Source organism: Papaver somniferum, chromosome 3 (genome assembly GCF_003573695.1).
Source record: "Papaver somniferum cultivar HN1 chromosome 3, ASM357369v1, whole genome shotgun sequence".
Classification (NCBI taxonomy): domain Eukaryota; kingdom Viridiplantae; phylum Streptophyta; class Magnoliopsida; order Ranunculales; family Papaveraceae; genus Papaver; species Papaver somniferum.
The window spans coordinates 9,843,012-9,853,036 of NC_039360.1; the positions used below are offsets into that span (position 1 = coordinate 9,843,012).

Below are 10,025 nucleotides of genomic sequence, written 5' to 3' on the forward strand. Positions count from 1 at the left end.
AATACAAACGAGGGGAGAATTTCATCACTCAGGATTTGGATGAGTGGAAAACATTTGAACTTGAAAACAAACGAGGAAGTAATCGGGAGAATTTCATCACTCATAATGGAGTCATCTATTAGATTGAAGAATATGAAAGAGTTGTAAATAAGGTTGTTGCTTATGATCTTGACAGGGGTCATGAATGCAACGTGCTCAATGTACCCGTATTATATCGTCATGTTGGTCGTCAACGGCCTTCTAGCGAGTGTCTTGGGGTGTCTGGAGATTTTATTTGTTATGCATACATTCAGAAGAACTTTTTGAGAATTTGGAGGCTTAAGGAGGATGATGACTCTACTGAAGAGGATTATAAAGAGGATTATGAAGAGTATTATGCAGAATCAGAATCTGGTTGGCGCTTCAGGGATGAGATTGAAATAGTACCAGATATGTATTGGGACGATGAGTTTTCGTTACTGGCTTTCAGTCATACGGATCCTGATGTTGTTATCTTGGCTTACGGTGAAAAAACTTTTGCTTTCAACGTCAAAACGAAAAAACCAAAACTTAAAGATTTCGTACGTGTTCCTTACTGGAAAAAGGAAAAGAAGTCTGTTCCTTCTAGCAAAAATTCTTTTGATCAACATGGGAAGTCAGAACTTCTACATGGGCTATGTGTTCCTTCTAGCAAAAACTCTTATAATCAGCATGAAAAGTCAGAATTTCTACATAACCTCCAAGGTGTTCGTTCTAGCAGAAGAGATCATGAGGTGAGCCATGCCTTACAAAGCAAAATGTAAGATTGCTTGGATCTTGACCTCTCACGTAACATCGTAACATTTTGGTTAGTGCATCTTCAATCTTCAACCAATGTTCTAACTCAAATTTTGTGTACCAGAACATTAGGAACAGGTTCCCATATGATGCTTCAGAAATCAGCTTCAGCTGCAACTTACTCAACCTAAGTTTTTCTTTGGTCTTAATAGTCTTCACAAGCCCCCACAAGCCCCTGAAACCGTCTCGGTATAAACTTCGTGGTTTTCCACCTCCTTTCTTACGCTTATTACCACCTACACAATAGCAAGAATCTAAAACCATTGCACAACATATCAATATACCATATCAACATGTAGTTACAATATCTACATATTATTAGCAGTACATATCAATATGTAATGGTAGATACCACTACAAGAATATAAAGTATCTACCACTACATATTTCTATGTAACTACATATTATTAGCAGTACATATCAATATGTAATGGTAGATACCACTACAAGAATATAAAGTATCTACCACTACATATTGCTATGTAACTACATATTATTAGCAGTGTATATCAATATGTAACAGTGCATATGCTATTGTACATATTATCACCATATTTCATATGTTTCACCAATTACGGGGGTCGAGGGGGCAGCGCCCCCTCGTTATTAAGAATTAATTTGGTTTTAACACTACAGACACTACATATTATTGATAAGCTTTTTGTAATATGTTCACTTTTAACACTACAAACACTACATACCTTCTTTCAGGGGTACCTTTGCTTTCCCCCTTTTTGCTTTCCCCTTTGCTTTTGGTGAAGGAGTAGCAGCTCTCAAGACAGGTGCCTTGTTCCCCTTTGCTGGCGGTGAAGGAGTAGCAGCCTTCGTCGCCTTTTTTCCTTTTGGTTTAGGAGTAGTAGCTGCTGCTTTTCTTTTGCTTTTTGCTTTAGGAGTAGCTGCTGCTTTCTTTCTTTTGGTTTTTGCTGTTGTAAACCAAAAACAGCATCAAAATAAATATACTACATATTGATATGTAGTGTCCAACAATATCAAAATATAAAAGGTTTTTTTATATCAGTTTTACCACATGCAAATCTAAAAACACTTCATACTGGTATGTAATACCATCTTGTGCCAACAATTTGTCTAATACTAACACTACAAACTGGTATGTATTCAACAATTTGTCTAAAAAGTATCAATACATACTTGAATGTTTACCTTTTTCCAAGACTACATTTGATTCTTTTGCTGCTGGTGAAGGAGTACCAGATTGAGAAGATTTTGACATACTTCTTGTTATTGGTGAATTTTGAGCGTTTTTTTTTTCCTGATTTTTGTTGTTGGTGAATCAACGGCAGTTTTCTTTCTTGTTTTTTCCAGTGAAGGAGATTCTTCTACAATTACTTCTCTAATTGTTCGTTTAATTTCTCTTTTCGTAACCATTTTTTTCAGATTAAAAATTTCTAGAACTGATTAGGGTTACTGAAAATGGATCTAGTTTAACGCTGAAGAAGATTTGATTACAGTTTTTGGTTCTTCAGCGTTTTTTAGAGATGATTAAGCATGGGGTTTAGTTTGATTTTGCTGTTGGTGTTGTTGATTGAGAAGAATGAAGGAGTTGTAGTCGGTTTTAATGAAGAAGAAGAAGAAGAACAAGAACAAGAAGAAGGAGGAGACAGTTTTTAACTCCACGCGTGAATGTTGAGGGTAGGCTAGTAATTTCGTAGGCTTTTAAACCTTTTTGGACTACCGGATAATTTCTCTATCCCGTTGGACTACACACTAATACCGGGTCGGGTTTTTGGACTAAACAGGAAATTTCTCTTTTCATTTTTATGTTCCTCGCATGAAATGTCTTGGGACCCAAAGTTCAATGAAAAACAGGGTACGAACCCAATCAACTGCCAGCCCAAATTTCCCAAAGAATCAGTAAAAGCATTTTTAAGTTTTTAACAGTATATGACTCAAGGGGTGAGCATTTAACCCGGATTCCGTGAATTTGACCGGGACCATCGGTATTTTTGGGGATCGGTGACCGAAGCACCTGCTAATGGGTCAGATATCGATCGGATTTTTGAAATCTAATGAATTACTGTTGATGGTGGTTTTTCGAATAGGGCTAAAATTATAAAACCTTGTATTTAATGCGCTGACGCCCTGCAAAGGGTATAAAGTCATTTAAGAAGTGATGAGTGCAAAAAAATATCTTCACTCATTGAGCAATTCAATATGTATGGAATTCATTTAGAATGGTGCAACAATCCCGAATATTCTATGAATTTTCCTAGTAGCATTATCCATTTAATGCATTGTGTGCCTTGTATTTTCCTACGCTATGTTCAGCAAGAGAACCCTCAATGTTGGCATGACATGACGATTAATGTTCACTCTCAGCAGAGTAGCATGAATCTCCCGAAGTGTCATATTGAAGTTTGCATGAAAGTACTCACACATGCTGCATTGTTCTCTGACAAAGAGATCTTCGTATCGACGCGCTTTTAAGAACCTAGCTCGATCGAACTTGTTTAAATTCCTCAAAGGAAAATCCAGACTGTCTATATCAGTCTCAAAAAACGACCACGGCCACACAATTTGGCCGCATGATCCAACAAGTGTAGCCTACTCCTAACAGAGCTAGGCAATCACCGTGGTGACCGCCAGCGGGCCCACTTTTACCCTAGTTGATCGAGTCCCACTAGGTGAATTCCTAAGCACTATGAATGTCAATCCTTATGGGTGTTCGCGCTGTTAAGAAAGTAGCTCAAACGAGCTAAGACCGTTAAAAAAGGTCTTTAATGCATCATGACCGTCCAACTTAGCCAACCTAGTTTGACGGATAAGATCTTCCCTGAAATGATCAAAAAGGCGTCTACATGCACATTGGCGGCCCGACTTTCCCCCTGGTCAATCGACCTGCCCACAGAAAGTTCATAGAGCAGCAAATCGTTTGCCCAAATTAAGGCAAACGCGCTTGTTTCCAAAACCCTAATTAGGGTGCGGCGATAAGAAACTGTCGCAAATCTATCGTGTTCGTCCAACTTGGCCATCCTAATTAAACGTCTTAGATCGCGTTTCGGACGATCAAGGAGGTGCATATAAGATCATTGTCGGCCCAACATTGTTCTCATTCGATCGACTTACCTGTGGGAAGTCAATGAGGCAGGAAATCGCTTGATCGAGCTAGGGTGGACGCGGCTTTCCTGACACCTTAATTCGTATTTGCGGCAGTATGCTACTGTCGCAAATCGATCGTGACCACTCGTTTTCGCCAGCCAAATCGAGTGGCTTAGATCTTATTTTAGATGACCCAGGAGATGTCAACACGCTCACTGGAAGATCTTCTTCACAAATGGACAATCGGCCTACTCGAATCAGCACACGACTCTTGGGTTCGATCAGTTCAAAAAAAAGGGTGGTCGCGCGGCCACCAAACCCTAAATCAGCGACAGCTGATAGCTATCTCAAATCCATCTCGTTCGTCCGTCTTCGCCGACTTGGTCGGACGACTTAGATTGAGTATGAAGCGATCTATGGGGCGTGGCAATGATCACCGGCCACCCCCCTTACGCAAGGAATAATCAGCCAAGTTATGCATTTCCCGTGCGGCTCCGCACGATCGCCCAAAAATAGCCCCTCGCGTTGCTTCAACAGCAGCCATTAACTGCCGCAAATCGTCTCGACCACTCAACTTGGTCGGACGATTTGAGCAATCCAGATCTAATTAAGATCGACCGGTAGGATTTTAGAATGGATACCATCTGCCACTCGCCTACAGAGAGCGATCGACTAAGCAATAGCTCATCCCTGAAGCTACCGAACGATCGCCCAAACGTGTCCGGTCACGCTCTTCTTTTAAGACGATCGACTCGCGACTAACTTAGACGATCTTTAAAACAACGATGCTTCATCGACTATTTTGAGCTGCTTAAAAGCGATGCTTTATGTGCATCGAGTACATACGATATCTTATATCAGCTTCACAATGAACTTAGTTGTTTAACCTAATAGCGTCACATGCTATTCTTTACGGCAAGTCCCACGACTTGACCCACTTACTCGAGACATCAAACGTGTCACAAACTGGGGAATGCTCACTGGGGTATTGGTCTGGCGGTTTATAGCGTGTGGCATGCAACACGCCCATTACGAGAAAGTGTTAGGAAAAGACGGACGGTCAGCAGTAATGAGAGTAGTGGGTGAAAGAGTGGTCGTTTTCCCTCATAGTGGAAACGTGACGATCACCACCACCTACACAACCCCACTACTCCATTACTCAATCTCCTCCACTTCCTACGAGATTAAAGGTTTTCTCTCAATGACTTGTATAAATAGGCTTTCAGCCTATTTCAACAACAACACGAACAACGCAAGTGTTAACACAAGTATCCAGAAACCTTCAAGAGCTGATAGCTTCCATTTTTCAAGCCAGTTCAACATTCGGATACAAGTCATAAACAGCCACACCTTCATAATTCAACATTCTGATCTCAAACACCTTCTTCGCTTCCCTCCCTAAGATCAACCCTTCTCCTTCACTTTGTGACCGAATTGAATCTGGAACGGTCATTTCTTGGTTTATACCAGAGTCTTACAGATTGATATCTCGAATTTAAAGTACTCCCGTGTAGTGCATTGTTTAAGGTTTTAATTCATTTCTCATCAACACACCCAAAATTACCAAAAACAGCAGAACCAGTTTTTACCCTCAACCATTACAAAGTGGGCCCGGATGCAATTTAAAATCCGCTGGACATCCGGACCCATTAATTATGTTTTATCAAATTTTTTCCTTTTTTTTTGGAAGTTAAACATCTTATATTAGAATAGGAGAATGTTGGTTGTCCTTATTTCAGTTATATATTTTGAAATATGGGAATCCTCCAACAGAATATGTTCCTCGGAATTTAAAGAAAAAACAACAACATTGGAAAGTAGAGACTGACTATCTAAACAAGTAAAGAGAAAAGATAACTTGGCAGTGCGATCCATTGTTTCTTATGAGAACTATGTTTCCTTTCCTCCTTTTCCAACCTATCTGTTGTACTTAATTACTTTTCTTATGCTTAAACAAGAAACCCAAAAAATTAGAACATGTTTTTAGCATTCTTACGGATTCATTAATAATTGCCTGATTCCTCTATTGAATTGTGTTACTACTTCATGTGGCAAAGATGATTATTCTCTGGCAATCCCCTTCAATCAAGAAGTCTCGAAAGTTCATGTCTTTTGCCCACTTTGCTGCTTCCAAGAGAGTTAAAGTTTTTGCATTTTCAGTAATGGCTACAAGGATTGTCCCAGATCTATCTGAGACAGTTGTACCTGAATCATTACGAAGGGTTAGTCCATAGCCTACGTTTACAGTATTGTCTAACCATGAAGGATCAAAATTTATTTTGAACTAATAATTTTGAGCTAGGTGCTTCCCATTTCTGATTATCTTTTGAATGTATATCAGTGTCTTGTATATTATTTATCCTATAAGTACAGTTAATTAATGTCTAAGTTTTGCATAGTATTTGTAAGTAGCTAGAGACCAGTAGTTTAGATGTTGTTGAATAGCCAAGGATGTCTGTAAAGTAGTGTTAGATTTATTTCGGAAGATCCTCAAACATATTTCCTTCCAAATAAACCAACACTTTGTCGCCATTACCTTAATAACTAAATCATAGCATGAGCCTGCTATCCAATCAGAATATATACCCAAAAAGGGAGAATCATAGTGGAGATTGAAGTTCATACTAGCAGTGGGAGGAAGCATCCAGACATAGTTTGCATAAGTGCATTCAAATGATAGATGTTTAATGGATTCACATGGGTAATTGCATAAAATACAATTTTATGCTATATCATTCATGTATTGTCCTAGTTTCTTCCTAACTGGACGGTAATGCATCATGCAAACATTTCCATACAAAAAAAATTTGATTCTTTGAGAAACTTTCAAGTTCCAAAAAGACTTCCAAAATTAGCAACCTGTGAGGAGTTATTATCTGTAGTATGGTTTATGATCTCATTTGAATTAAGTAATTTCTCATACATTGATTTCACAGTGAATTCCCCATTTGTAGTTAACATCCATATCAACCTATATGTATGTAGCATGCCATCATTATTAGTAAAATTTATAATTCCTAGAATCATATCAGAAATATTTTGGGAGAAGTTGTTTCTAACTTTCTCTGAATTCTACTTTTTTGTTTCCGAGTTTATAAGCTCGGAAACAAGGTTCATAGAGTTGTGTTTGTTTCCATAATATCTTAACAGATTACCTGTAATTTCTGGAATCCAATTATCATACCAGACATTGTTCATACCGCCGTCACCTACCTTCCAACAACTAAATTTATGAACAAGTGAAACAACCTGTAGAATGCATTTCCATATCCATGACTCGTTCTAATATTTCTTAATATGAAAAACAGAGATATTATGAAAGTATTTATCCCATAAAATGGAGCACCACAGTGCTTTAGGTTGGGTTATTAACCTCCAAGCCAGTTTAGCGATCATGGTTTATTCATTTTATGTGCCTCTTTATAACCTAGTTAACTAATCATTTTGCAAACAAAATCCCATCATTTCAAATAAAAACCTATGTGGGATCCCTTCCCCGACCAGTAATCATGTTGTATTGCGTTGAGCCTATGTGTAATTTTCTTTGGAAATACAAAGCAACCCATTTGGTAGGTAGAAAGGCTTGAGAGAACAGATCTTATTAAAAGTAGTCTGCTTGGATGAGTTATTGTTGTCCCTTGCCATCCTTGTGCTCTGGTTTTCATTTTTTGTACAATGTTGTCGAAAGTTATTAATTTTGACCTGTCTATGAATAGGTGTGCTCCGAGGTAAGAATCCTTGATGTTTATTTTTTGTATTTTAAGCAGCTTTATCATTATCCTTTGATGTTTCGATTGAACTCGGTTACTGAAGAAAAGTCCTGATTTACTAAAGTTTATCAATTACCCAGAAGCGGAACTAAATTGTTCAATTATGTTCAGAAGATCTTTGCAGCTGACTAGACTTGCTTTAGTAAACAATAATCGATTTTGTTTTTCGCCAAATTAGGTTTCCTTTCATGGCATATGTTGATGAGCTTATAAGATGCGAGACCAATGTATAGGCGGAAATACTTGATCCCAAGGTACACCGGAAACATCTTATATCAAATGGGTAGGTTTTTCCTTCCTTTTCCAATTTCAAGTATCTCCAAAGCGTTATACTTAGACATAATCTAAAAACCCTTAAATAGTGTAAATAATGTAGTTTTATTCCTAAAATCATACATAAATTGTTGCCTTTATTTCTCTATTTTAAACTTTAATTATAAAACAAATCTATTGAATTATTTGAATCCAGTTCCTCCATCCGTACATCCATTGGATGTTGGATTGGATGAGATTCCAAGTTTAAAATCTTTAATGAATAATATTAGGTGATGTGAAAACCGGCCCATACTGGCCCATACTCACCCCTATTAGTGAGTTTAAAATATTTCGTGTGACTCAGTAAAAAAATTCAGAATTCTGTAACTCCATGAGTGCTTCCTAACTAAGTTTTGTTGCAAAACGATACTTTCGTTGATTGAATTTATGTGGATGAATCTCTTGTAGATGAATCTTAGATCCAAAATTCGGATATTTTCTTTCTCTATTTATAGTTTCTTGTAAGTGCGTGTTTTTTTTTCTTTTTCTGACAAGTATTTCCAAGTCTTTTAGTTTTCAGTTTGGTCTTTCTTTTCTCATTATGCCTTTTGCGATACTACTTATTGAATCTTTGATTTATATTTCATGTAGATATAATTCTTAGTGCCTTTGTGATTATTATTTTGTTAGTTAACCAGTTGTGGATTACCAGTTACGGCTCTTTTGAAAGCAATATGCTTCCCAACCACTCTATAGTAGTTTAAAAAGAATCAGTAATGCTACCCATCATTCTTATGCTGGTTTTATTGTTTTTTCGGAATGTTGATTCTCTTTGTAATCCATGGGATTGGAAAACTTACCTCCACCATTTCTCTGGGTCACTAAGGGTATGTACCTTGTATTCACAAAAAAAAATCCTTATTAATTAGTGTTAATTTGGTCGATTTATAGTAAAAACATCGTGTTAAATGTGAAATTAACTTGCGTTAATAAATCATCAAAATGTGAAAATTTTGAATTATTTAAGAACACCAACCTAGAATCAATGGATAAGATAACACCCTATACCGATTTGGAATGGTGTTCTTCATCCACCAAGAACACTAAGAATTTGTTACTATATCAACCAATTTTGAATTATTACACTTTAGATGCGGTAATATTGACATTCATTTTTAAACCGATTGTCACTTCAAAAACATGAACAAAAAAATTTAAAATTTGTTTTTACCCAGAATCGGTCGACATAAAACAGCACATGTACCGATTATGTGATGATGTTGAAAAACATCAAACACAATTCAAACTCATACTCATGTATATACTCGAGTTAAGAATGAACATAATTTTGTACTCATTCTCAAATCGAGTATGAATCATATTTTATTTGAGAATGGGTATGAAGTTATACTCATTTCACTTCGAGTATAGACAATACTCATTTTCAATTCGGGTGTAAAATACTCGTTTTCAGTCCGAATATAAAATCAATACTTATACTCTTTTCCAATTCAGGTACAAAATTATTTTTATAGTTCAAGTATAAAATTTATACTCATTTTCAGTTTGAGTATACACCACTTATATTTTATGATCGAGTATGTCATAAAGGATATTGTTATCTTGGGTTGGACATTTCAAATGGAACTAATTGGATTATAGGATAAACCTAGAATCACTGATTCTTACTTTATCTATATCTTCAAACAAGGTTCATGAATCCATTGATATATGCATTAACGTATACTGATTGTTGTCGGTGTATTTGATGAAATCAACAACAGTTGTTATATATATGTTAATGCCTATATCAATAAATTCTGGTTGAGTTTTTGAAAAAAATTGGTTGGAATTTCAGAGTTTAATAGTTAAATCATTGATGAATTCCTCTTTAAAAGAAGGGATTGAAAGGATTTAACTCAATCACTTGAATTGTTTGTCGCCGAAAATATTGTTTGAAAAAACAAAAAATGAAAAAGGAGAATTGAATTGTTGTTTAGGATAAGGTTTTAGTTTTTGATTATCATGGAAATTGAAAAAGAAATTAGGTTTTTGATTAAAGAATATTAATATAAATGTTTTAGGTTTTTTATATATTTTGGATAACTAGAATTATTAAGGTTAGTG

The 10,025-nt window shown here is 36.4% G+C and overlaps 1 protein-coding gene across 1 annotated transcript; it reads right to left on the reverse strand.

Moving 5' to 3' along the window:
- Positions 1 to 1,509: 1,509 nt before the first annotated feature.
- LOC113358996 (histone H1E-like) lies at positions 1,510 to 2,047 on the reverse strand. The gene is made up of 2 exons (XM_026602697.1): positions 1,978 to 2,047; positions 1,510 to 1,739 (listed from the first exon to the last, which is right to left on the reverse strand). Exons 1-2 carry the CDS (start codon positions 2,045 to 2,047, stop codon positions 1,510 to 1,512), a joined length of 300 nt encoding a protein of 99 aa, XP_026458482.1.
- Positions 2,048 to 10,025: the final 7,978 nt, after the last annotated feature.

Bases quoted from the DNA above. Each gene is read 5' to 3' on its own strand.
- LOC113358996 (XM_026602697.1), bottom strand. From the start codon at position 2,047: ATGTCAAAATCTTCTCAATCTGGTACTCCTTCACCAGCAGCAAAAGAA. The intron at 1,740-1,977 runs GTAAACATTCAA...GGTTTACAACAG, and splicing joins AAATGTAGTCTTGGAAAAAG to CAAAAACCAAAAGAAAGAAA.